General features: G+C 44.7%; 2 protein-coding genes across 7 annotated transcripts; both read left to right on the forward strand.

The window, feature by feature from the left end:
* The first annotated feature begins 930 nt into the window (after positions 1 to 930).
* LOC309365202 (zinc finger protein 554-like) lies at positions 931 to 7,530 on the forward strand. 2 transcript variants are annotated; one of them, XM_081903426.1, is made up of 5 exons: positions 941 to 1,013; positions 2,731 to 2,939; positions 3,829 to 4,009; positions 5,764 to 5,908; positions 7,281 to 7,530. In XM_081903426.1, the coding sequence occupies exons 2-5, from the start codon at positions 2,923 to 2,925 to the stop codon at positions 7,451 to 7,453; spliced, it is 516 nt and encodes a 171-aa protein (XP_081759552.1). In that variant the 5' UTR covers positions 941 to 1,013; positions 2,731 to 2,922; the 3' UTR covers positions 7,454 to 7,530. The 2 variants fall into 2 exon arrangements, 1 of the variants encoding a protein (XP_081759552.1); XR_014165932.1 differs by lacking the exon at positions 2,731 to 2,939 and having other exon boundaries at positions 931 to 1,013; positions 7,281 to 7,527.
* Positions 7,531 to 10,813: 3,283 nt separating this feature from the next.
* On the forward strand, positions 10,814 to 26,755 carry LOC309364461 (uncharacterized protein). 5 transcript variants are annotated; one of them, XM_081901783.1, is made up of 7 exons: positions 10,814 to 10,932; positions 11,523 to 11,947; positions 17,722 to 17,950; positions 18,501 to 18,693; positions 20,379 to 20,505; positions 21,449 to 21,517; positions 23,597 to 26,755. In XM_081901783.1, the coding sequence occupies exons 4-7, from the start codon at positions 18,589 to 18,591 to the stop codon at positions 25,588 to 25,590; spliced, it is 2,295 nt and encodes a 764-aa protein (XP_081757909.1). In that variant the 5' UTR covers positions 10,814 to 10,932; positions 11,523 to 11,947; positions 17,722 to 17,950; positions 18,501 to 18,588; the 3' UTR covers positions 25,591 to 26,755. The 5 variants fall into 5 exon arrangements, with proteins under 5 accessions (XP_081757909.1, XP_081757913.1, XP_081757912.1 ...); XM_081901786.1 differs by having other exon boundaries at positions 10,827 to 10,932; positions 11,862 to 11,947; XM_081901787.1 differs by lacking the exon at positions 11,523 to 11,947 and having other exon boundaries at positions 10,822 to 10,932.
* The last annotated feature ends 962 nt before the right edge of the window (positions 26,756 to 27,717 follow it).

The raw sequence follows: 27,717 nt of genomic DNA on the forward strand, positions 1-27,717 counted from the left end.
GATGCTCCTTCAGGTATACAGGGCCGTTTAGGGCTTTAAAGGTCAGCACCAACACTTTGAATTGTGCTCGGAAACGTACTGGGAGCCAATGTAGGTCTTTCAATGTAACTTCATACATTATTATTATTATTACCCCTCCCCATCCAGCTGGGTTTCCCTAGCCGCTAGGGAAACCGAACCCTATGGAAATAGGGATGTCAAGGCTGCAGGTTCGATCCCCGCACGGGACAGCTGCATCGTCCTGCATCTTTCCGCAGGGCCTGAAAGACAGAGCTGTTCCGCCTGGCCTTTGGTTTGGACTCAGTTGGACCCTTATGTCTTCCCTCCCCTTACGGTTTTGATTTATGGGCTACTTTTAAAATGAGGCTGCTTTTAAAATTGCATTTTAACCTGTATTTTAAATTGCGCCCCCATTATCTTTCTATTGTAATGGTGCTAGCTGCCCTGAGCCTGGCTCTGTCTGGGGAGGGCAGGGTATAAATTATTATTATTATTATTATTATTATTATTATTATTATTATTATTATCATCATCATCATTGCAGGGGGTTGGACTAGATGACCCTTGGGTCCCTTCCGACTCTACAATTCTCTGATTCTATAAGGTCAAAAAACTGGGGCAGCTTGTGCAAATCCAGGACCATCCCTGGAAAATAGGGACGCTTTGCACGACCCGCTTAGAAAGATAAATTCAAAACGGCAAGTGAATTGCACACTTCTGCAAAATCCAATCAAAACGATTTAGTTTAACTCAGCAAAAACCGGTGACCCAACTTTCCCAAGCCTGAGAAGTCATTGCTAAGCAGGGGAAGGCTTGCACGAGGGGAGGTGTTCCTGCCACTCAGTCCTCTTCCTGGGCGAAGGAACTGAGCTCTGGTTCTTAGAGAGGCAGGAAGTTGCACATAGAAAGGAGGGGGGGCGAGACTGTATTGGGGGGGGGAGAGAGGCACCCCGCTCACAGCCTGAGAGGAGAAACGGGCTTGGTTAAGGAGGAGGCTGCAGAGGAGGAAAAAGGTGCAATAATTGGGGGTGATGGAGGGAATGTTGCTTTTTTTGCAGAGGAGGGGATGAGATGCAGCTTAGGCAGGGGGAAAGGATGCTTTCCTAGCGAGCAAGGATGCAAATTGTGTGAGGATTGGGCCCCACTGGCTGTTATGGAAATCCCAGGGGGGGGCACATCTTTAAAGTTGTTAAATGTTACAAATATTATGCATAAATGCATCCTTTCGACTTGACAGCTCAGGGAAATTACCTCGCTTTAACCATCATATAAAATAAACTCCTTTGCCAGTTCCTTCCATTCCAACACTATTTTGCCCTTGGAAAAATGACTCTTCCCCCTGCCACCTCCCCAAGTGTGAGGACATGTATACACACCTCCTACCCCGGGAAGTGCCCAGAGGTGCCTAATCCCATCACCAGACTTGCCAAGGGGTCCAGACATGCAAAGGAAGGTCTATTGTACTTTGGGTGCTGGGACTTCAGAGGTGTTTGCCTAGGCTAATCTTATACCTGAGTCTTGCCCTGCCATGTCTGCTTATGCTAATCTTGTACCAAGGACTTGTCTGGACATGTTTGCCAAGGTTGAACTAGTATAACCCCTGTCTAGGTAAAGATAAAGGGACTCCTGACCATTAGGCCCAGTCGTGGCCAACTCTGGGGTTGCGGCGCTCATCTCGTTTTACTGGCCGAGGGAGCCGGCGTACAGCTTCCGGGTCATGTGGCCAGAATGACTAAGCTGCTTCTGGCGAAACCAGAGCAGCGCACGGAAACGCCGTTTACCTTCCCGCCGGAGTGGTACCTATTTATCTACTTGCACTTTGACGTGCTTTCGAACTGCTAGGTTGGCAGGAGCAGGGACCGAGCAACGGGAGCTCACCCCGTCGCGGGGATTTGAACTGTCGGCCTTCTGATCGGCAAGCCCTAGGCTCTGTGGTTTAACCCACAGTGCCACCCACATCCCTAACCCCTGTCTACCCCTCCCCTTTTGTGACATGACAGCAATTTAGCAATGCCGTATCAATGATGCTGTATTCTGGGATATGGTGGGAAAGTTTTAAAAGTCTTTGTCACCCCATCCTCAGGGTTCAAAATTATTCTTTGAACCTGTTGCGCAATAAACTTTGCTCTACAGCTATTTGGTGGCTGGAATCCTTCCCGCAGGCTCTGCCCGACGAGCTGGGTGACTGAGCAGCCTCACACCTAGATTTTTCCTTAACAAGGGCGAAACACCTTTTGGATTTCGTAGCATTGCAGAGTTGGAAGGGGACCCCAAAGGTCATCTGTTCCAACCCACTGCAGTGCAGGAATTTCAGCTAAAGAATCTCAGTTAAAGCACCCTGGACCTTCTCCCTGCTGAAAGGTGGAGGATGGGGGCCAGAGGAGAGTCTCTCAAATGCGGGGGGAAACCTTTGTGTCCCCCTCCCTCCCTCTTTGAAACTGCAGCTAGATTGAGCTTTCCAAAACCTTTCTCTGCTGGCTTCATTATTTCCATTTTGCTTCCTTTCTCTCATTTCTCCGCCAATAATAATAATAATAAGAATAAGAATAAGAATAGTTTATTATTTATATGCCACCCATCTGGCTGGGCTTCCCCAGCCACTCTGGGTGGCTTCCAACAAAATATTAAAATACAATAATGCATCAAACATTAAAAGCTTCCCTAAATGTGTGGAAGAGAGAGAAGAAAGCCATTGCCTGAATGTATCACTTTTTCTCATTCTTCCTACAGTGGATTGGGAGCCCCTTCAGAGATTTTGGCAAATCCTGATGCAGATCAGGCCTTCCTGCTTGGACTCCTGCAATGTGCTCCACGTGAGACTACCTTTGAAGGTGACTCAGAAACTACAACTAATCCAGAATGTGGCAGCTGGACTGGTGACTGGAAGCGGCCGCCAGGACCATATAACACTGGTCTTAAAGGATGTATATTGGCTCCCAGTAAGTTTCTGAGCACCATTCAAAGCCCTAAACAGCCTCAGCCCAGTATACCTGAAAGTGCGTCTCCACCCGCATCGCTCAAGCCCAGACACTGAGGTCCTGCTCCGAGGGTGTTTTGCTGGTTCCCTCACTGCGGGAAGCGAAGTTACAGGGAACCAGGCACAGGGCCTTCTCGGTGGTGGCACCCTCCCTGTGGAACGCCCTCCCTTCAGATGTCAAGGAGATAAAGAACTATACAACTTTTAGAAGACATCTGAAGGCAGCCTTGTATCAGGAAGTTTTTAATGCTTGATGCTTTATTATGTTTTATATATTCTGTCATCTGTCCAGAATGGCTGGAGAAAACCAGTAAGATGGGCAGGGTATAAAGAATATTATTATTATTATTATTAGTAGTAGTAGTAGTAGTAGTAACATCATGAACGTTGCCTCAGGAGAGTGAGGAAAATTCTCAGGGATGATTCACACCCTGGCCGGCACTTTCTTGATCTGCTGCCCTCAGGCAGAAGATATAGAAGCATGATTAGTCGCACCAACAGGGTAAAGAACAGCTTCTATCCGTGGGCTGTTAGGCTGCTGAATGAAAAGATAACAACAGGGCAACTGACTTTCGGGTTTGGTGGGTGTGCGTCAGTAAACGAGGGGAATTAAGACTAGGAGAGCTGAGTGGGGGGTGCTCCTGTAATCTCACTGTATACATATAGTACAAGTGACAATAAAGTATTCCATTTCATTTTTCATTTCATCATCATTATTAGGAGCCAAAAGGATTCCCCCACAGCCTCCCACAGGTGCAAAGTTGTCTTCAGGAGTTTTATAATTTTTAAAGCTATGAAACCCAAATTTATATAAAGGATAACCTTCTTCCCTCGGTCCATCTCTCCCCCAGGTACTGGATAGCTTTCCCCTCTTTTGAAGTGCCTCTGTGCATCGTGGCAACTGCTGTGAAAGTCCCAGAGGTGGCCCAGTTTATGTCTCTCCCTCCATCCAGCACAATGGCTTCAGAGGCACCACATGAACCCTCTTGTCTTTGGGGAGGAGTAGAAACAGCTTCCCAGCAGCCGTCTCAGGTAAGGGAAAGATAATTGGGGATACGCAAAGCAGACAGTGCGGATGCTTCCCCCTGTCTTGAGCTGTGAAATATTTCATTTATTTACTTATTAAATGTGTGTACCGCCCGTCATCCGACGACCACGGGGCAGCTCACAAGATAAAAATACAAAACGAGAACACAGCGTCTCAGTAATTGTTAGTGAGTTGGTTCATCAAAACCCGTTTGAAATTCTGCTATGTCACGGTGTAGCACCCTGCTTGTGGTTAACGCTTAGCTGGAATGAAATATTCAACGCAGCAATAGAGAAATTAAAATAATAATTTATTTGTCAGACAAATAAATGAGAGGCACAGTGGTATATGGTTACCAAGCTCTGGCCTGGCCTCCTGCCATTCTGGCCAGCACTTATATTTCCTTAATCCAGCCCCCTTCCTCCTCCTGTGGCTGCCTCTGTCCAATCAGCCTGGTTGAAATTCCTATTGGCTGTTTGCTAGAACCAATCACAAAAGATACACCCATTTCCTATTGCCTTTTATGGGACTCAAAGAGCTATATATTCTTATATCTATAAATGACAAATAAGTAGTAATATATCTTACATGTGTCTCAACAAGGAATCTTAATTACCAGCTCACCTCTTGCCCTCCTTGCCCTATTGCCTTCCAAAACAGATGGTTAATCTTAAATTTTTATCTTCAAGGATCTTGAGTTCACATCAACATTGAAAGATCTCCTTCATTTGGAGGTTTCTAAACAAAAGGCCTGACAACTATATATCAGGAGTGCTCGATGGCGTCTCCTGTCTGGCAGGGGGGCTGGGCTGGTGGCTGACTTAATTTCAGGATAGTTACAACTCTTACAACTATATGAAATAAGAATCTAGCATTTCTTAAATCCTTTGCATAATTACATTTAAGCTAATATATTTCATACATTATCATAGGTAGCCTTTTAAAAGAATAAAGCTTCTCAAAGTAAAAAGTAACAGTTTACAGCCTCGAAATAAAAGAGGAAAAAAAGCCTCTTCTTCTGTTTACACTCCTCTTCCAGCCAGCTGCTTTTCCCATTAGCTCTTCCCAACATTTATTGCCCTTTAACTCTCTCAGTATACCTTAAACCTTAGGAAAATATGGCTCAAGTTTTAATGGGAGGCACATGGTGTTATTTTACTATTTATCCACTCTTAATTTTGTTTATCTCTGCCTTTTTTATCTTCTGTAATATGTAGGGTCAGTGTCCTCGCTCTCAGCCTGTAATTCCCTTTTTTACGACTTTGAGAATTGTTTTCTGCTATAAATCAAGGGGCCCCTTGTTCAGGAGGAAAAACATTGCCAAGGTTCTTTCTGCCTGGCATGAAACATTTGAAAATCTTTAAGCTCATTTTAAAATACAAGCCCTGATCAAACATATAAGCTTTGATAAAAAATGCAGGCTTATGATTAGATGCCTCAACGGGACCATTAAAAGTAATAGAGAAATTAAGAAATGTAGATTAAGTGATAAAGATTGAAAAATCTTCAGATGCGGTGGATGGAAGTCCAAAAACATTGTATAAGATAAAAAAGTATGGGATATGATTTTCGGAAATTATTTGTAAAACTCAATATATATATATATTAAAAAGAAAGTCTATGTCAACTGAATCACCTCTACATGCTTGTTAAGACAAGGCTGAATGTTTCCCACTAGCTTCCCCAGAATATTGGTTAATCTAACTGGCCTGTAATTTTCAGGATCCCCACAAAACCATATTTTATTCTTTTTCTCCAGGGTTTGTCGAGCTTCCAGGCCCTCTTGACCTTTGAGGAGGTGGCTGTGTTTTTCACAAAGGAGGAATGGGCTCTCCTGGTTCCAGCCCAAAGAGCTCTGCACAGGGAAGTCATGGAGGAGAATTATGAGACGGTGGCCTCTCTAGGTAAACACCATGTGGTGATGGAAGGTTTGAAATCATTATTTGGGCACAGTTGGGAGGCGGTTGTGGAGATGGGGGCCTGGACCATGTGCTCTGGATGTTTGGGGAGGCTCTTGACTTATATGCAGGGGGCCGGTCCACTCTCCCTCAGACCTTGTGGAGGGCTGGACAGTATTTTGGAAAAGAAAAAAAAAGAAGGGATTCCTATGCCCCACAAATAACCCAGGGATGCATTTTAAATAAAAGCACACATTCTACTCTTGTAAAAACACGCTGATTCCTGGACCGTCCGCGGGCCGGATTGAGAAGGCGATTGGGCTGGATCCTGCCCCTGGGCCTTAGTTTGTCTACCTATGGACTAGAGGGGTAAAGGATTAGGGAGCAACTGATAGGAAAGACATTTCTCTGCTCAATATCCTGGAGATCCACCTAGTTTGAGTGGTCAGTGCTGGGCCTCCAAGAGACAAAGAGTGTGACAAGCAGCTTCCTGTAGCCTTAGAGGGGTTTTTGACCATTGAATGCCAACACTTACAAGTGTCTACGTTTAACGTCTTATTTCGGTGCCATTCAACGCCAGCAAATTTAAGATCAAGATATCACTCCATCACCCCTAGATACATTGTCGTATGTTACAGGGCATACTGATTTGGGAAAACCTGTCAAAGCCTTTTTATGAGTTGTTATTTTTTAGGTCTGGAAAAGGTGGGATATAAAAAAAAACTCCTTCCCAATTTATCCGTTGCATAACCAGTGCAAAAACATTTTTCAATCAACCTGCCCCACTCCTTTTAATATATAAATCATAAACTGGAAATTAAAATGAGGCTTGCAATCCCACAATGCTCATTTGAATGTTGTCTCTGAAGAAATGAAAAATACATTCTTTGGAGGGGGGACATGATTACAATGGGAGCATTAACGTGCAATGTACCATTATTTCAATTTCAGAGGTGTGATATTAGAGTTAGCTTTTTTTCTGCTGCCACCAATTGCAAATCCATTCTCACAACACTGAAAAGTATAATTTTTGGGGGATATACCACTGAATCACTTTTGGAGGAGAAGGAATGGCTCCAAGGGTGATTTTAAAAAAACATTGTGTGATAAAATGATGGACAGCATTGCGGTTTGTTAAGTTCTCCAGTATCATTTCCAAAAATAGGTCACACTGAGCTTCAGATCCAGTGATCCCATTTCCACAAGTGCCAGACTGATCCTGCTGTGACCATACAGCCCTGTGCTATCTGTGGCGCAGCAATTATAATATCAAAATTATCCCTCTTTTTTTGGCTTGAGGTCATAAGCAATGGCTCAATTTGGACTGGCTGAATATTTTGAGTTCCAAAGTAACTAGTCTCTTCTGTCTCCTTTGCAGAATTGGACCTCAGTTCCTGTTGGGAAGAAGGAGAAGGTCCGTTCATTCAGGATCCCAAAGAAGTGGTGATATCATCAATAGGTATCTTAGATGTCTTATGGGGCATTTGGGGGGGAGGAGTTTTCCATTCCTGTGTAATATCATCCAGGGCAGATAGACCCAGTGGGACTTAGAAGGGGACCAGACAAATTTATGGACGAGAAAGCTCCCAAAGGCTACTTGTTATGATGACCATGTGTTTAATACCTCTGGAATCAGGACAACACCAGCTTCCTGCTCTGTGGGGATGCTATACTACAGTAGTGGCCAAACTTGGCCCTCCAGCTGTTTTGGGACTACAATTCCCATCATCTCTGGCCACTGGTCCTGTTAACTAGGGATGATGGGAGTTGTAGCCCAAAAACAGCTGGAGGGCCAAGTTTGGCCACCACTGCTCTACTAGATAGGCTTTTGGCTTGATCCTGTGGGACTCTTCTTATAAAGATGTCTTCCAGCTTGCGGTTTCCCTTCCACATGTTGAGATACTCCCCAAATTTAGAAATATGACTTGGCTTCCACCATGCCTGTTCACAAATACCAGGTGGATCCTGCTAGATCTACAAGCCCTGCCCTATGCATTGGCAGAAGATCTAAGAACACGCCTTTCTCTGCCATTTTTTAATCCCTTGAAATTCACACATGAAATTCTTTCTCTGCCTTTCCCCCACCAGGTGATTGGCAGAACGATGGGAATTACAGGGACTCATCTGTGGTGTCTTCAGAAACAATTATGCGCGAAGCAGGGAAAAAGAAGTTTGAAACACAAAAGGGACCTGAAACACATGAAGGAAACAAGTCAAAGAATGGGAGGAAGAAATCCTTGATTTTTCAGGGCATTGACGTCCAAGAACTCTTGATACTACAAGAAGATCCAAAAGACAAAAACAAGAAAACGTGTCCAGACTGTGGGAAAACATTTAGATATGAATCGTATTTGAATAGGCATCACAGAATCCATACAGGAGAGAAACCGTTTAAATGCACGGTGTGTGGGAAGACCTTTATACGGCATTCTCACCTTATTCGTCATCAAAGAACACATACAGGTGAGAAGCCATTTCCATGCACAGAGTGCGGGAAGAGCTTCAGTTTCAGTAGTAGCCTTACTGAACATCAAAGAACCCACACAGGGGAAACGCCGTTTAAATGCAAGGAATGTGGGAAGCGTTTCAGGCACAGCAGTAGCCTTACCATACATCTAAGAACCCATACTGGTGAAAAGCCATTTCAGTGCATGGAATGTGGAAAGTGCTTCACAGACCGTAGTAGCCTTACTTCACATGAAAGAACCCACACAGGAGAGAAACCGTTCCAGTGCAGGGAGTGTGGAAAGAGCTTCAGACAGCACAACCACCTTATTAATCATCAGAGAATCCACACTGGGGAGAAGCCATTTAAATGCAAGGAGTGTGGAAAGAGCTTCATTCAGAATATTCACCTTACTTTGCACCAAATAACTCACAGGGGAGAAACCTTTTAATTGCCTGGAGCAGTGGTTTTCAACCAGTGTGGCGTGGCACCCTGGGGTGCCTGGACTGAAGGTCAGGGGTGCCACGGGCAACACTGGCCTCTGTCCCTCTTTCCTTCCCTCTGTCCTCTCATGCCCTCTCACGTCTACCTCCCAAAGGCTCGCATGGCTGTTCGTTACACCAGCCATGGGTACAAGCTCTGCAGGTGAATGGTGCCTCTGGGGCTGGCTAGGGGGTGCTAGGTGCCAGGAGCTGAGGTGGCCTTGGGGTAAGCAAGCAAGCAAGCGGGAGACAGAGCCCAGTCCACCAGCCCTTGCTGTTGGGAATGAACAGACAAGTCCAAGGCCCCCTGGGGGGGCAGTGTGATTTATCTTAACAGCCATGATGAAACAGACACATTTTCCTCCAGCACAATCTCACACCAGAGCAGCCTGCTGAAATGGGTTTAATTCTGCCCAGTTTGTTGGGTTTGGTCCCCCCCCCAATAAATTGGGGGAAATCCTTTGCCAATACAGTCACACCTCGTGGTACGTTTGCTTCATGAGATGTTTTTTCAGGTTGCGTCCTGCAGTGATCCAGAAGTACCGGAAAGGGTTACTTCTGGGTTTTGCTGCTGGCGCATCCGCAGATGTGCAAAATGATGTCACGCGCATGTGCAGAAGCGCCAAATCGCAACCCGCACGTGTACAGACACGCCGCTGCAGGTTGCGTTCTGCTCATGTTGAGACCAGGCCTCCGGAACGGATCCCGTTCGCAACTGGAGGTACCACTGTATAAAAGATTCCATATTTTGCGCTCTCCTCTTTCACCCTCATTAAGAGGTTCTTTAATTCCTCCTCACTTTCTGCCATCAAAGTTGTGTCATCTGCATATCTGAGGCTGTTGATATTTCTTCCGGCAATCTTAATACTGGCTTGGGATTCATCCAGTCCAGCCTTTCGCATGATGTATTCTGCATATAAGTTGAATAAGCAGGGGGACAAAATACAGCCTTGCCGTACTCCTTTCCCAATCTTGAACCAATCAGTTGTTCCATATCCAGTTCTAACTGTAGCTTCTTGTCCCACATAGAGATTTCTCAGGAGACAGATGAGGTGGTCAGGCACTCCCATTTCTTTAAGAACCGCCCATACTTTGCTGTTGTCCACGTAGTCAAAGGCTTTTGCATAGTCTTAGGCATAGATAGTCACAAAAACCAGAACTTGCCTGTTCCTGCTTTGTTAAGAAATAATAATAATAATAATTTATTATTTATACCCCGCTCATCTAACTGGGTTTCCCCAGCCACTCTGGGTGGCTTCCAACAAAACACTAAAATACAATAACCTATTAAACATTAAAAGCTTCCCTAAACAGGGCTGCCTTCAGATGTCTTCTAAAAGTTTGGTAGTTATTTTTCTCTTTGACATCTGGTGGGAGGGCATTCCACAGGGCGGGCGCCACTACCGAGAAGGCCCTCTGCCTGGTTCCCTGTAACTTGGCTTCTCGCAGAGAGAATGAAAGGTTATGAGTCACAGTTAGTGCCACCAACAGACTCAAAGCTAATGAGAAACAAATAAAAAATACAGTGGTACCTCGGGTTAAATACTTAATTCGTTCTGGAGGTCTGTTCTTAACATGAAACTGTTCTTAACCTGAAGCACCACTTTAGCTAATGGGGTCAGAACACAATTTCTGTTCTCATCGTGAAGCAAAGTTCTTAACCCGAGGTACTATTTCTCGGTTAGCGGAGTCTGTAACCTGAAGCATCTATAACCTGAAGCGTCTGTAACCCGAGGTACCACTGTGACGTAAAGATGAGAAACAGAGATGGCGAAAGAGGATAATGGCAACACAGTTCATCACCTCTGATATTTAGGATGGAGGAAGTTCATGAAATTCTAATTTGGGTTCAGATAGGCTCAAAAATATGCCATGGACATTTCCTAACATTTTGGAGAATACCTAGGCTTATTTCTGTGCCCATTCTTAGTAAATGAGGGAACAATGAACCTGGTCGGTATCTGTCATGTGAGTTGCAGTATATAACTTAGGTTATATACTTGACCAGAAGGACAGGGAATGAGGATCCCCACAGCTCAGGATTCTTCCCCAGGATATCCAGGATTAAAGCCAAAGGGAAGATACAGAGGAGTGAAGAACAGGTAGGGGAATCTGTTCCTGATCTTCCTGAGAGCACATCTGTCTGAGAGACCCAACATCCAACCTTCCTCTTGAACCTCATGCATTTGCTGGACAGCAGCTAGGACCAGTCAACGTTTCCCTTTTTTAAAAGAGAAATTCCCTTATTCTGAATAGGATTCCTCGCAAGAAAAGGGAAAAGTTGACAGCTATGGTCCTAGCAGAGTGAGACTTTTGGGCAGGTTGTCCACAGCTCATTCAGTTGAATGAGCAGGAGGGTCCCCAAACACAGTAGGAATGGCATGCCACATTTTGAAGTAAATACACCCAGTGAAGTAATACCCAACTCTCAGGCTCCCTTTTAGGGATTCCTTCAAGTCCCAGCACATTTGCTTATTTCAGAATCCAACAGGTAGGACCCTAAGTCCCGACGGGTGGGGAGAGGGACCCTCCTTTTTACAGGATTCCTGTTGTCTATGTTTTTAAACGGTCTACTTTGCCAAGATTCACCACTTGGCTTCCTACCCAGAATCCCTTTGGTCTTTGTGGGTCTACTCCATTCTTCCTGTTCCTCCTTTACCTTTTGTTCCTTACTTGCCACTTTACCTAACAGATGTACCGAGCTGCCCCCAACATTGCGTGGCAGTTCAGAGACCAGCAGCAGCGTCTGCCTAGATGAACCCCATAGGTGCCCCCCCCGAAAGAATTAATTGTGGACCTGAATTTTTTAAAGGAATACAAGCAATACATTCAGAACAAAATGCCAAGTTAATTGCAAATCAGGTGATAACGGATGAATGCAAGATACAAAAAGGAACTAGACAAGGATGCCCGCCATCACCGCTGCTGTTTATTCTGGTCCTGGAAGTACTTGCAGGATCAGTGGGACTGTCTGAAAAAGAAAGAGCATTTTTGGCAGTACATTCATTTTTATCGCTGCTGTTTTTCCTAGTAGGGAAAGGTTCATTCTGCTCCATATTTCTAAGTTCCTTTTTATCTCAGACCACACTGGATTTACGTGACCTTGGAGCCAAAGAAGTAAGCAACTATGCAACCTTTGTTGTTGTTGTTGTTTAGTCGTTTAGTCATGTCCGACTCTTCGTGACCCCATGAACCAGAGCACGCCAGGCACTCCTGTCTTCCACTGCCTCCCGCAGTTTGGTCAGACTCATGCTGGTAGCATCAAGAACACTGCCCAACCATCTCGTCCTCTGTCGTCCCCTTCTCCTTGTGCCCTCCATCTTTCCCAGCATCAGGGTCTTTTCCAGGTAGTCTTCTCTTCTCATGAGGTGGCCAAAGTACTGGAGCCTCAGCTTCACAATCTGTCCTTCCAGTGAGCACTTGGGGCTGATTTCCTTAAGAATGGATCGGTTTGTTCTTCTTGCAGACCATGGGACATCTAAAAGCAGCTCTGTATACGGATATAATAATAATGATAATGATAATAATAATAATAAATAATGGTTTTTAATGTTTTTATATGTATCTTGCAAACTACCCGGAGTGGCTGGGGAATCCCAATCAGATTGGTAGGGTGTATGCCTGTATAATCCTGCCCAGATCTTGCAACCCAGCTGATAGGCTTTTTCAGTGCCCGTCAATAAATACAACTGGACTAGTAAGCAGACACAACAGGGATTTCTCAGTGGTGGCTCCACAATTCCTGTACAGGTAATGGCTGACCCTGCATCTCACATATGTAAACAGCTTTGTCAATTTTTTAAATTTTTCTTTAATTTCAGGCTCAAATTTTTAATGATAAAAGCATAAATGAATGAACTAAGCAGTAGACATTCTGTTAAACTTTGGTTTTCTGTGGATTTTTGGATGCCCACAAGAAGTAAAAGTAAAGAAGCAAAGGTTCTTTGGTCTAAAGCCTCTTGGAACTCAGCTATACAGCTGCAAATACAACGTTTTATGTGCATTATACAAATGTGACACTAGATGGCGATGGTGAGCTAATGGCAAATTCCATATTTTTTAGAAAGGTTTTTTAAAAAAAGCATTTTCACGGTGCCTTTTATATATGTGTATATTTGCGTCATTTTTGCTAGTTCAACATATTCAAAAAATTTTGTTTGCCATTCTTTAACCGTTGGTGTATTTGAACTTTTCCAATTTTGTGCAATTAGTATTTTGGCCGCTGCTGTCGAATATTGGAATAATGTCTTGTCTTCTTTTTAAATTTCATCCCCAATTATTCCTAGTAAGAAGGCCTCTGGTCTTTTAGGGAAAGTATATTTAATTTTTTTTTTTAACTCGTTATAAATTGATACGGAAGGGGGGGGCATGTCTTCTTCACCTTCTTCGCTACAATATATCAATTTATTTCCAATTGTCAATGTCAAAAGGGACTAAAATCTATAAAATTCATAGAAAATCAGCGTGCCAGTTTGCTCAATTACTCTAGGACTCCATCACACTTCCCCTGTCCAGCATAATCCCTCAAGCAAGGTGTTAAGACCCAAATCCTGTCAAATCGCTCTGATCAGCCTTTCCTCCAGGCAATGTCAGGTGCCAGACTATGCATATTTGAGACCATTGTTTTCTCATCCCCAGGAAGTGTTTATCTGTGCATATCTCCAGCTCTGCATATTCCCCCCTCCCTCCTCCATATGTTAATCTGTGTAACCCAACCTCCCTTTAATATATTCATGATGTAATCTGTGTAACCAAACCTCTCTTTAATGTATTCATGATGTGTTTTGCACTGTATTCTGGGACATGGAGGGAGTTTCAAAAGTTCATGTCACCTCCTTTCTCGCTGTTCAATCTCGCCTTGAACCTGTTGCGCAATAAACTTGGATCTTCTGCATCTTGCTCCTGTCTCCGGCTGAGCTCATTTTCCTCCGCAGGGACCCACGGACTTAGTCCGATGAGCTGGGTGGCAGAGCAGCCTCGCACCCAGATTTTTGCCGTAACATAAATCAAATCCCAAAATTTCTTCATTTCTTCGCAAGTCCACCACATATGGTAGAAATTGCCTTCTTTAATTTTACACTTCCAGCAGGCCTTATTTCCTGTTTTATACATTTTTCCTAATTTTGCTGGTGTGATGTACCATCTATACATCAACTTTTCCAAATTTTCTCTGAGTGTGACGCTTGCCGTAAATTTTATTCCATTGTTCCATAATTTCGACCACTTTTCATATTCTATATTGTGTCATTGTTGCAGTGCCCTCTCAGCTGGGCGAAGCCGTCGTGCTCCCCTAAGGCCGCCTCCAGCCCATCAGACAACACACATAGAGCCAACTCCTACCGGCTGAGATCCCTTTGGCCATGGGCGTAGCAGGGAGGGGGGGCAGTTTGCAGTTGTACCCCCTCAATCAGGCATCCCCAAACTCGGCCCTCCAGCTGTTTTGGGACTACAATTCCCATCATCCCTGACCACTTGTCCTGTTAGCTAGTGATGGTGGGAGTTGTAGTTTCAAAACAGCTGGAGGGCCAAGTTTGGGGATGCCTGCCCTAAATCAATTAAATAAAAATACTTAACTGGGTGTAGTCAACTGGGAGGGGGGGCAGGGTCCACAAATATCAGTGTACGCAAAGTACGCAATTATCTGAGGTTCTGCCCCCCCCCCCCCCGCTCCCAGTAGTAGCCAGCCCCTACGCAATGTCTTATCTACAGGATATTTTTATCAGTGATTTCTGAAGACAAACGGTGATTCCTTTAAAAAAGCAACCTTTGGCTGCCCACCCCCCTCAAAATCCTGGTTATGCCCATGCTAACTAACTAGCTGCGCTGCAGATAAGTTTGTTCTGCCACCCCACAACATAAAACCTGCCCCCCAAGAAATCCTGGCTACTACCATGCCTTCATTCCCATGCCCATAAAATATTTGAGGAGGCTACTCCCCCGCCAAAAAATAGATCATTGCTGCAGTGATTGATTATGTGGGCGGGGACTGCCTCCCCCCATACATATACATATACATTGTTGTTGTTGTCGTTTAGTCGTGTCCGACTCTTCGTGACCCCATGGACCAGAGAATGCCAGGCACCTCTGTCCTCCACTGCCTCCCGCAGTTTGGTCAAACTCATGCTGGTAACTTCGAAAACACTGTCCAACCATCTTGTCCTCTGTCATCCCCTTCTCCTTGTGACCTCCATCTTTCCTAACTTCAGGGTCTTTTCCAGGGAGTCTTCTCTTCTCATGAAGTGACCAAAGTACTGGAGCCTCAGCTTCAGGATCTGTCCTTCCAGTGAGCACTCAGGGCTGATTTCCTTCAGAATGGAGAGGTTTGATCTTCTTGCAGTCCATGGGACTCTCAAGAGTCTCCTCCAGCACCAGAATTCACAAGCATCAATTCTCCGGCGACCAGCCTTCTTTATGGTCCAGCTCTCACTTCCATACATCACTACTGGGAAAACCATAGCTTTAACTATACAAACCTTGGTTGGCAAGGTGATGTCTCTACTTCTCAAGATGCTGTCTAGGCCTGTCATTGCCCTTCTCCCAAGAAGCAGGCGTCTTTTAATTATACATATACATATACATAAGGTAAAGGTACCCCTGCCCGTTCGGGCCAGTCTTGTCAGACTCTAGGATTGTGCGCTCATCTCACTCTATAGGCCGGGAGCCAGCGCTGTCCGAAGACACTTCCGGGTCACGTGGCCAGCGTGACAAGCTGCATCTGGCGAGCCAGCGCGACACACGGAAACGCCGTTTACCTTCCCGCTGGTAAGCGGTCCCTATTTATCTACTTGCACCTGGAGGTGCTTTCGAACTGCTAGGTTGGCAGGCGCTGGGACTGAACGACAGGAGCGCACCCCGCTGCGGGGATTCGAACCGCCGACCTTGCAATCGGCAAGTCCTAGGCACTGAGGTTTTACCCACAGCGCCACCCGCGTCCCTACATATACATATACGCATGTATACACATCTATCTATCTATCTATCTATCTATCTATCTATCTATCTATCTATCTATCTATCTATCTATCTATCTATCTATCTATCTATCTATCTATCTATCTATCTATCTATCTATCTTCTCAATTGCAGAAGACCCACACCAGGCAGCCAGACAGGGCAGAGAACGGCTTCCTCGCTCTTCCTCTCCGGTGATGCGGAGGCACCGGCGGCCGCCAGGTGGCGCTGCGCGCAATCGAGCTTGGGGCCGCTTCTAGGCGCCTACTTCCCCTCCGTCTCTATGGTCGCCACTTCCTGTTTGGCGGACGGAGGCATTGGCGAAGGGAGCGGAAGGGCCGCTACCTGCTCGGAGGTGGGCGGCAGGGAGGTCCCAGGAGGCCGGCGGGGCTTCCTCATCCCCTCATCCCCTCATCCCCTCATCCCGAGGGGGAGGGGCCCTCCCGTCCTAATTGGGGCGGGGGTGTCTTTGCATCTCTGCTCCGCAGAGAGAGATTCCCAAAATTTCTCTTCCTCAATAAACTGAAATATAAATGGTATTTCCCCTCAAAGGGCCCTGGAGGCTTGAGCTGAGATTCCTGGGTTGGGGGGGGGGAAGGGTGAGTTGGGGGGTTGGACTAGATGACCCTCAGGGGTCCCACCCAACTCTGTGATTCTACTATTCTGTCTTGAAGGGAGGCAGAAGAGGGAGAAGGAGGTGGTCGAGAGCCAAGGCAGCAACCCGATGATGCAGACTTCTAATGCGGCGATCTTAAAAATTAAATTAAATTAAAAGGATTTAATAAGGCGTAAATCACAAATTATAATTCAGAAACAGTGGGAATGCTTAAACGAATATTTATACAAGCAGGGCTCAAATACGAAAGTTTGGTTGTGCCTAGACTAACCTTGTGAAGAATATAGAGAACATAAATACTTGACCGATTATGAAAGAACCTAAGGAAGGGAAATGATTGAAGATCAGATTTAAAGGCGAGCAAGATAACTTAAGAGACGTGCAGTGAATGCGGCAGAAGTCCTTTATAATATTTTAACAAAGATTTATATATTGTGATGTTTGAAGCATGAATTGGGTAATATTGTTGGTTATGAAAAGTATTTTCTTTTTTAGTTTGCATTTTGGAAAACATGCATTTAAATGGGTTTACAGTGTTAGGTGTTGTTTTATTGTTTTGTTTTCTTGTAAAATTCAATAAAAATTAATATTAAAATAAAAATAAAAAAGGTGAATTTGGGTTGACAGGCTGGTGCTCACCCATTTACAGAGCTTTGCTGGCCCCTGGCTTTTCCGCAGAGACTCCCAGGGGCCGAATGCCTACCCTGGTGGGAAGCCTGCAAAGAGGACCTGAGTGCTACAGCACTCCCCCCCTTTTTTAAATAGCTTTTAATTAAATATTTTGTTGGTTCGCAAAAGTATGTCCAGATCAGTTGGCATTTGTTGTTTGATTCCCAGGAGAAGGTCCTCTCTTGGACCTTCTGAGCTGGCTAGTAGCCGTATTTGTGACAAATTCCGTATTCGATAGACATCATCGCCCTCATTTCTGACACCTTTGTGGCCATTCAGTGGAATGCAGGGTCTATTTAAGCATCTTCTGTTGCTCAAGTTCCCCTTTTTCTGTACAGACATTTTAGCTGCTTGCCCTGCAACATTCTCCTCCTCCTCAGCCTCTTCTGCCTTGGACGGCTGGATTTTTCTTCCTCTGGCCAGTTCAAGGATGGGATGTTGTCTGGTAGATTCACTCTGGGATTCCCCCTAGGAATGTTCCTTTAGTGGGTCTTCTTTGGGCGAGGGGTCTAGCAGGTTCTAGTGGGGCTGAGTTGCTTTCCTGTGGGCTTTGACGTGAAGGACTGTGACTCATTTGGGTGTCTGCTTTTGTGGCAGTTTCTCACTATGGGCAAAGGAGCCTGCTTTTGACTTCCAGTTTCTTCTCTTTCCCCAGGATTTTGGAATCAACAGAACAGCTATAGGGAGATTGCAAATGCATCTTTGGGAAGTCCTGAAGCATCGTTTATTTACAATACGTACAAAGAGTATTTTATGCAATCCAGGATATGACATTTGGTGGGTGTGCATGAGGACTTATTTTTAAATGTGATGCACTATATGTGATGAAAAGGACCCAGCTACAAAACCTGAAATCATTCAGAGGTTGGAGGAGAGACTCTCTGGTAAGCAGAAAGAAAAGGCAGGAGTGTGGATGAAATTGTTGGGGGACAGAGATCTAGGGCATAAACGTTAATACAATAATAATTTTTTTTAATTTATACCCCGCCCTTCCTGGTTCAGAAAACCAGGCTCCTATTTGGGCCAGCAAGGAGACCAGGGGAGAATTAGCTGTGGGATCCCAGAGCGGGTAATCTTCATTAAAGGGGAGAAGGGAAGGAAGGGGAATAAAAGATCAGGCTAAGTTCAAATTGAAAGCTGGGCGGAATAGCTCTGTCTTACAGGCCCTGCGGAAGGAAGTTAAATCCTGCAGGGCCCTGGTCTCCTGGGACAGAGCATTCCACCAGGTCGGAGCCACCACTGAGAAGGCCCTGGCAGGTCAGCCATACTGAAGCAAACTCTGCATAAAGGAAAACAGTGTGAGAAAGACAATTGCAATGGGTTTATTCAGAGCAGTTAAAGCTCCCCAAATGTATTCTATAATATTTTAATCCATGAAACCCACATTCGTATAAAGGTTTTAATTCTTCCTATAACCTTTTCTGTCCTCTGCAGGCAGTGGAATCGTCCAACTTGAGATCTTTCTCTCTGCTTTAAAGTGTGTTGTGGCACCATTGTGAGAGGCCCAAGGTTGGCTTGGTTCATGCCTCCTCCTTCACACCCTGAAGGCAGCACGATGGCCTCAGAGGCATCTTGGTTGTCTCTTCTTGGGGCCGGAATGGAAAGAGCTGCTGGGCAGCCACCTCAGGTAAGGGAAGGAGCATTGGGGAAGGCTGTTGTGTCATGCACACCTTTTCTCTGAGATGTTCTGGCAGTCCCTTGTACCACCTCCCCCCACCCCTTTAACAGAGTTGGGTTTTGGTGGGAATTTCTATAATCTTTCTTCCATTCCTGCTGCCACCACATATCCTATCTGAATACAGTGGTACCTCGGGTTACATACACTTCAGGTTACAGACTCCACTAACCCAGAAATAGTGCTTCAGGTTAAGAACTTTGTTTCAGGATAAGAACAGAAATTGTTCTCTGGCGGTGCGGTGGCAGCAGGAGGCCCCATTAGCTAAAGTGGTGCTTCAGGTTAAGAACAGTTTCAGGTTAAGAACGGACCTCCAAAATGAATTAAGTACTTAACCCGAGGTACCACTGTACTCCATTCCCAGCATAATGAAATATTATGTATGTGGTGGAATACAATTAATTTACTGAATACAAATGAATAACATTGGTTGCATGATTACTTGGTATACATGAGTGCTTTGTTTCAGACTGTGTTGTTGTTTTTTGAAGTTTTTATTTATAATATTCCAGTTTATACATTTCATTAGTTTCACAATCAATTTCACATTTCAAAGTTTGACTTCCTTCTCCCTCTTTCTGCGGTTCCTTAAATTATTTTTTTTAATATCTTCTGCATATCCAAATTCATTTAATTTGCTCATTTACTTATCTACTTTAAATATATACTCCTATGAAACTGCAGGTTATTGCAATAATCCTGCCAATGTGTTTTATCTGTTTGCAATTTATCTGTAAATATTCAGTAGGCCATTCCCATTCTTTTATAAAAAGTTTGTTATCTTGATTTCTTATTCTTCTGGTAAGTTTCGTCATTTCTGCATATTCCATAAGTTTTTGTATCCATTCTTCCTTTGCTGAAACTTCTGCTTCTTTCCACTTTGGGGCAAGTAGCCACCACAGCTTTGTTTCAGACTTTTGTTATCTTAATGCAGATGCAACAGTTGACTACTAAAATGCTGGAGCTATACTGATAAATTAGCTCTGCTTTACATCCACCAGCAAGTCTCTCAACACCATCTCCCAAACTCCACTCTCTACAACTCTCTGCTTGACTCTGAACTGAACTGCAGACAGTCTCACCATCAGCGCTCAAACTCCCTTTCAAACTCTCATCCAATTGCCAGTCACTACCAATATTCCAAACTCACTCACTCCCCCTACCTGTTTAGCAAAGTTTTTAATGTTTAATGTTTTATTGTGTTTTTAATATTCTGTTGGGAGTGGCTTGGAAGGCCCGGCCAGATGGGCGGAGTATAAGTAATAAATTATTATTATTATTATTATTACACCTCCCTAACATTTTGTTTGATTCCTCTAATGTACTGGAAGTCTCCCAGAGTGCCTGCTGAAATGCAGCCCAATGGATGTGGCATAAACAAATAATAATTATTATTAATGTACTTCCTCTGCTTTTACCTTAATGAATATTAATGCCTGTGCATAAAATATTATGTACAAAAACCCCAGAACCTCACAAGGGACTCTGAATTAATATGACTTTTTCTCACTGCAAAATCTCAAAGTCACCTAGTTGTCAGTAAATGGAACCACACATAGAGCAACATTAACTGTTTCCTCTTTTCAGACTGGGATAATTGTGCAGTTTTGGTCATTTATGTTTCATTTTTATTCCAGGCATACTTGACCTTTGAGGAGGTGGCTGTGTTTTTCACGGAGGAGGAGTGGGCTCTGCTGGATCCTGGCCAAAGAGCTCTGCACAGGGATGTCATGGTGGAGAATTATGAGATGGTGGCCTCTCTAGGTAAGGGCACTTCCTTCATGGATAGATGTTGAAGGTATGAATTCATTGTGCTCCTCCAGACATTCACCTTGGTTTATCCTCATATCCCATGTTCATTATTGTCTCCACAAAAGTTTCCCACCTCTAATGCTTTGGCTGCAATTGATTTCCTCCTAAAATCTTGTAGTATTCCGTACAGTTGTTCTGGTGTTATATTTGTTTCTGAATCCCTGCAAGTATTTCTGTACTGCCATATTGCATAGCAGGGGTTGCCATCCTTTTGGGCCAGTGGGTACATTTGTGAGAGAATGCTGTGGGAAACTATACAGTAAGTGTAGACTCACTATACAGTGAATTCTTAACACAGTCGTACCTTGGAAGTCGAATGGAATCCGTTCCGGAAGTCCGTTCGATTTCCAAAATGTTCGGAAACCAAAGTGCGGCTTCTGATTGGCTGCAGGAAGCTACCGTTGGATGTTCAGCTTCCAAAAATAGTTTGCAAACTGGAACACTCACTTCTGGGTTTGCGGCATTTGGGAGCCAAAATGTTCGAAAACCAAGGTACAGGCGACTCCCCTGTACCTGTATGCAGGTGGGGGTCCTCCTGGTATTTCTGCTGCCATCGGTATTGTGGGAAGAAGACTTTCTCTGTGGCAGTTGTGGAATGCTCTCCCCACAAGTCATGCCTCTCATCTATAGTGTAGAGTTTTCACCCTTTGTCTTTTGTAGAACCCCCCACCCTTTATGACCTGATATGGTTCTGTTCCATTTGGAATGGTTGAGCTCGGTTTAGAATTGTAGCTGCCTACCTGTTTTTGTGCATGTTATATTGTTGTAACTGAGCCTGGAACATTATGATGAAACACAGGAACCAGTAGATAAAGCACCTTTTAAGTTGCTTGACTTGGAAAAGGTGGATGTTTTGTGGTCAAAAAGTAACCAGAATTTTTTGTTCCCTTGAAAGAATCAGAACTCCGTTCCTGCTGGGGAGAATATCCATTTATCCAGGATCTCAAAGGAGAGACATCAACAGGTAGCTCTGCCTAGATGTGTTGTGGGGCCCTTTTTGGTCTGGGGATTGAAGGATTTCCCATTTTGGAGTAATATCCCAGGCAAATTGACCCAACAAGCTGTGAGACCTCTTCCTGGACATCTTTCAAGGGGGATTTGACAGATTCATTGAGGATAAGACTGTCAGTGGCTGCTACCTATGTCGGCTAGGTGCTACTTCTTGAAACGGGGAAAGCCACATGGCCCTCAAAACTCTTCCCAGGTCCCATCACCTCTCAAGGAACCCCAGTGTTTCTACAGGCCATCGTGAAAATGTCACTTGCCATTTTTAATCAATATGGTGCACAGGATCCTTTGAAAGTGCACTGATGGCAAGCATTTTCTGCTAGCTGAAAATAAATATCACAAACGTAGGGAATAATATACCTATGGGAAATGTGATTGACCTGGAAGAAAGTGACAGAAGTAGAAACTGGCACTAAAGTACCAGTGTAAAGTTGGCACCTTTGTTACAGTTGAGTTTCTGAATGGGGAATTGAAAGGAAAATGGCGGAAACATAAACTTCTGTACCTGGTGACAGAAAGTGGGATATGAACCATAAAAGAAATTTTATGTGATTGCCTTAGACCAGGGATGTCCAACTCCCAAGAGACTGCAATCTACTCACAGAATAGATAGATAGATAGATACCGTATTTTTCGCTCTATAACACGCACCCGACCATAACACGCACATAGTTTTTAGAGGAGGAAAATCTGTAGGCATGCCACCCGTAGGCATTCCCTCCATAACACGCACAGACATTTCCCCTTACTTTCTAGGAGGAAAGAAGTGAGTGTTATGGTGCAAAAAATACGGTAATTTATTACGGTCGGAGACCAGCTTATAAAACATACTTGAGGGTACAATCCTAGAAGGAAAACAAAACATTTAAAACAATGTACAACAATAAATTTAAAATTTATAAATGCGATAAGCGTATAGACACTTAAAACTTTAAGATAAGCTACGGCAAAGAGCTGACCCAGAGTCACCCATGGAAGCGAGTTTGGAGATTTTCTTAACGAACTAGTTTGAGTCGGGGGATGGTCTGCACTTACAGATCTGTACACAGAATCTGGCGACCGTCCGGGTCATCTTATGATCTTTGCCTAACAGGAAAATGTCAAATTTTTTTGCTTTTCTGGGAGGTCAGGGAGCCTCACCAGCAGGGGATCAATGGTCTCACTACGTGCCTCTTCATAAAAGAACAAGTGCTCTGGGCTTCCTATCTTCCCCAATGAACAGGTGCAAAGTCTCTGAGCATATGGGACTTTTTAAAGGCTCCTTCCAGGACCGGCGAGGGCAGAGCCGAGCTTCTGGCGAGTGTAAAAGCCCTTCTTGCATTTTTGGATACGAGAAAGAAGAGACATGCTGCCGGTGTGGCTATCTCTCTCTTGATTTCTCCAATTTTATAGTTGGGGCACCTTGAGCAGTCCTGTTGTCTCTTGGTGTCTATGATTCATTACCCACAGAATAAAAAACTAGCAGTGATCTACCACTTTTTTTTTTTTTACGGAGGGGATTTGAAAATGTTGAACTTGGGGAAAGGGGGAAATTCACTCACCAAAAGATCGCCAAGGAAACAGTCAGCCTCATAATGAAAACGCCGTATTGTGTTATAACAATCATGTGCGAATGGAGGGCAGGGCCAGATGCTCTTTTGACACCACAAATGAAAGGGAGCCCACGATCTACCATAACCTCCCAGGGCTCGACAAGTAGATTGCAATCGACCTGTTGGACATCCCTGCCTTAGACTAACACATTCAGAAGGCAACCTCAGTTTCAGCTTTGGATAGTCAAAGGAGGGGTTGTCCATGTGTGAAGATGCTAAAATTGGAGAAGCAGCTACTTGGGTTTTATTATGGTGCTGATGATTTTATTATTTGTACTCCGCCCATCTGACTGGGTTGCCCCAGCCACTCTGGGCGGCTTCCAATGTATATAAAAACATAACGAAACATTGCACATTAAAAAACTATTGATCCCAAAGGAAGTCCTTTGTTTCTGCCTTGAAATTCAAATGCTGTTTCCTTTTGTCTGTCTCCACACAAACAGATTATGGGCAGAACCACTGGAATTATACAGAGCTCTCTGAGGTGCCGTTGGAAAGAACGAAGAGTGACTCACAGAAAGAAATGTTTTTAGATCTTAGAGAACTCAAAAAGGAGGAAGGAAACCTGTCGGAGAACGAAGAAAAGAAATGCTCTACTTCTCTGGGCATTGACGCCCATGAACCCCCGATCTCACGGGAGGAGCACAACGAAAACAGCAGGAAATTACGTCCACTATGTGGAGATATATTTCGATATGAATCACAATTAAACATACATTACAAAATCCACACAGGGGTGAACACATTTAAACCAATGGAGTGTGAAAAGACCGTGCCCAGTAGCTTACCAAAATATCAAAATACCCACGCAGGAGAGAAAGCATTTAAATGCATGGAGTGTGGAAAGAGCTTCAGTCAGAGAGGTAACCTTATTCGTCATCAAATGACACATTCAGGGGAGAAACCATTTGAATGCAGAGAGTGTGGGAAGAGCTTCAGTCAGAGCAGTCACCTTACTGCACATCACAGAACACACACCGGGGAGAAGCCATTTAAATGCATGGAGTGCGGGAAGAGCTTCCGATTGAGCAGTCTCCTTACTTTACATCACAGAACGCACACAGGGGAGAAACCGTTTAAATGCATGGAGTGTGGGAAGAGCTTCGCTGTGAGATCATGCCTCACGTTACATGAAAGGGCCCACACAGGGCAGAAATCATTTAAATGCATGGAGTGTGGGAAGAGCTTCAGTCAGAGCAGTAACCTTATTCGTCATCAGATAACACATTCCGGAGAGAAACCGTTTAACTGCATGGTGTGTGGAAAGAAATTCAGCCAGAGCAGTCACCTTACTGCCCATCACAGAACCCACACAGGGGAGAAACCTTTTCAGTGCGTAGTCTGTGGAAAGAATTTCCGCTGGAGCAGTCTCCTGACTTTACATCAGAGAGCTCACACGGGGGAGAAACCATTTAAATGTACCGGGTGTGAAAAGCGCTTCACTGTGAGATCTTGCCTCACCTTACATGAAAGGACCCACACAGGACAGAAATCATTTAAATGTCTGGAGTGTGGTAAGAGCTTCAGTCAGAGTGGTCACCTTATTCGACATCAGATAACACATTCCAGAGAAAAGCCATTTAAATGTGTGGAGTGTGGCAGTACCTTTACTCGGCATTCTCAACTTATTCGTCATCAAAGAACACACACAGGAGAGAAACCATTTCAGTGTGTGGAGTGTGGAAAGAGTTTCTGTTTCAGCAGTCACCTTACTCAACATCTGAGAACCCACTCAGGGGAGAAACCGTTCCAATGTGCAGAGTGTGGAAAGAGCTTCAGTTTTAGCAGTCACCTTACTCGACATCATCGAACCCACACCGGAGAGAAGCCATTTCAATGCATGGAGTGTGGAAAGAGCTTCAGTGAGAGCATTAACCTTACTGTACATCTGAGAACCCACACAGGGGAGAAACCGCTGAAATGCACGGAGTGTGGAAAGAGTTTTAGTCATAGCAATAGCCTTGCAACACATAAGAGAATCCACACTGGCGAGAAGCCATTTCGATGCACGGAGTGTGGAAAGAGCTTTAGCCACCTTGCTGGCCTTCATGCACATAAGATAACACACACCGGGGAGAAACCATTTCAGTGCATGGAGTGTGGGAAGAGGTTCAGCTCCAGCAGCCACCTGACTCGACATCTTCGAACGCACTCGGGGGAGAAACCATTTCCCTGCATGGAGTGTGGAAAGAGCTTCAGTCAGAGCAGTCAGCTTAGTACACATCAGAGAACACACACAGGAGAGAAACCCTTTAAATGCACGGAGTGCGGAAAGCGCTTCAGTGCAAAGAGTATCCTTACTAAGCATCAGAGAAGCCACACAGGGGAGAAACCATTCAAATGCATGGAGTGTGGAAAGAATTTCAGCCGGAGCAGCAACCTTACAAGACATTTTAGGACACACACCAGAGTGATGGCAGGGAGGCATTTAAAATAGCTTCAGCTGATATATCAAGGGATATATGCCAGTGGGGGATAGGTGTTTGACACTTCTGGGTTATGGGAAAGTTTTGCCAGACATCTTCTATGCTGCATCACTGCCCTCCTCCAGCCTCTCCTGTGGTGATGGGAGAATTGCAAGCGTGTAGAGGGTGATCATACATGTAATGGCTGACACACGTGGTACAAACACACCAACAGCTCCAACATACGGATGGAATGCTTAACACGGAGACAGTAAGCGCGGCTCAGTCATCTTAACATGAACAGGGATGCTGGAGATGATCATTTTTAAAGGACTGTTCCTCATGAATTCATTTGATTTATCACATTGCTTAAGGCAAGCGTGAGGAGTGTGTGGTTCACCAGATATTACCAGACGATTAACCATTAGCCGTAAGGACTGAGGCTGATGGGAATTTTGACATTCGGAAAGCCGTAGGTTTCCTGCCCGTGACTTAACAGATCCTTGAAAGTGGATGCATAGAGTTAGGAGCTGTGGCCTAATTTGGTGGTTGGCAGCAGAGTTTGGGCTAAAGATTGGGCAAGACCGCATGGGCTGCGATTGAGGGATGGCAAGGGGAAGGGGAACCGGCAGCCTACAGTGATGAACTTCATCTCCTTCCTAGCATCCCATCATTATGGTAGCCTCTGGCATCCTGCAGCACCAAGCATGACGGTGTTAAGAATATTGTTAAGTATATTGTATGGGGAAAGGTATGAGATTTTGAAGAGAGCAAAAAAAGCCCCTTTTTTCATCTTGACGCTCTTCATGATTTTACACTGGGTTGGGATCCTAGACTGATCCCTGACTGAGCTCAGACTTCACACACACAGTGTTTTATCTTAGATTATCATGGATGTGATTTCTCCTAACCTGTAGGAGCTTGTTCCCTAGAACGTGATACTGTTAGGACAGCTGGAAAAGCAGGAAGCTTTAACTAAGGAGCTCTTTGAGTTTACGTGCACCAAGGTAGGTTTTAGGTATGGTTAAGTCTATAGTTATTTTTAATCTTGCATGCTAAAATCCTTGTGTGCAATATTGTCTATTTACTCATAGAGTTGTAGTCTAACTTTTTTATGTACAGTGCACTTTTGCTTTACTATTGATATTCTTGATGGACTATGTTTGCTCCTTTCATAAACAAATGCATTCACTGGTCTTTCTGATGATGTACTTAAGGGAGGGAGCCAGCGTTTGTCAACAGGCAGCTTTCTGGGTCATGTGGCCAGCCAGGACTAAACCGCTTCTGGCGCAACGGAACACCGTGACGGAAACCAGAGCGCACGGAAACACTGTTTACCTTCCCGTCGCAGCGGTACCTATTTATCTACTTGCACTGCTGTGCTTTCAAACTGTTAGGTTGGCAGGAGCTGGGACAGAGTAAAAGGAGCTCACTCTGGCGCGAGGATTTGAGCCACCAACCTTCTGATCAGCAAGCCCAAGAGACTCAGTGGTTTTGACCACAGCATCACCCGAGATAAACAGTCCTCGGCCAGACATATCAATGGTGTGACTCACTGGAAGGCAAATCCATTTTGCCAGATTGTCAGTTACCCTCCATTGTACATTGTGTGTATCTGAATAAGTGTGCATGCACACGAAAGCTCATACCAAGAACTAACTTAGTTGGTCTCTAAGGTGCTACTGGAAGGAATTTTTTTGTTTTGTTCCTCCATTGCACAGTCACACATGGTGGTCTTTGTTGGAATTCAAGCCCGTCTTGAGGTATGTGCCTATCTGTTCAGGCACCGGCTGAATTCCTTAGACCTCCCTCCGGCGACTCCCGGCAGGAATAAACATACTCGAGGTCCGTTCCGGCGATTTTCCTCAGGCTGTGAGGAAAACACACCAACTGCTCCTCTCTCCCCTTTGGTGTCCCCAGGGAGGGGAAAGAAGCAGACAGAAATCTATTTACATCTTTTATTCCTGTCTTTTACTTCAGTACAGAGAAAACATGTCTGCACTCATCAGCAGTTAGAATAAACTCCACCTCCACCCATGTACATCCTGTACAGGTCATGTGACAAACCCACTGAGCTAACATCCGGTGCTCAGTACAGAATGGACTGCCCCTTTGTTCCCATGGCAACAGTCACAAACTTCCTGTTTGGCTTTCCAGCC

This window comes from Podarcis melisellensis (genome assembly GCF_964234715.1).
Source record: "Podarcis melisellensis genome assembly, chromosome: 2".
NCBI classification, from domain to species: domain Eukaryota; kingdom Metazoa; phylum Chordata; class Lepidosauria; order Squamata; family Lacertidae; genus Podarcis; species Podarcis melisellensis.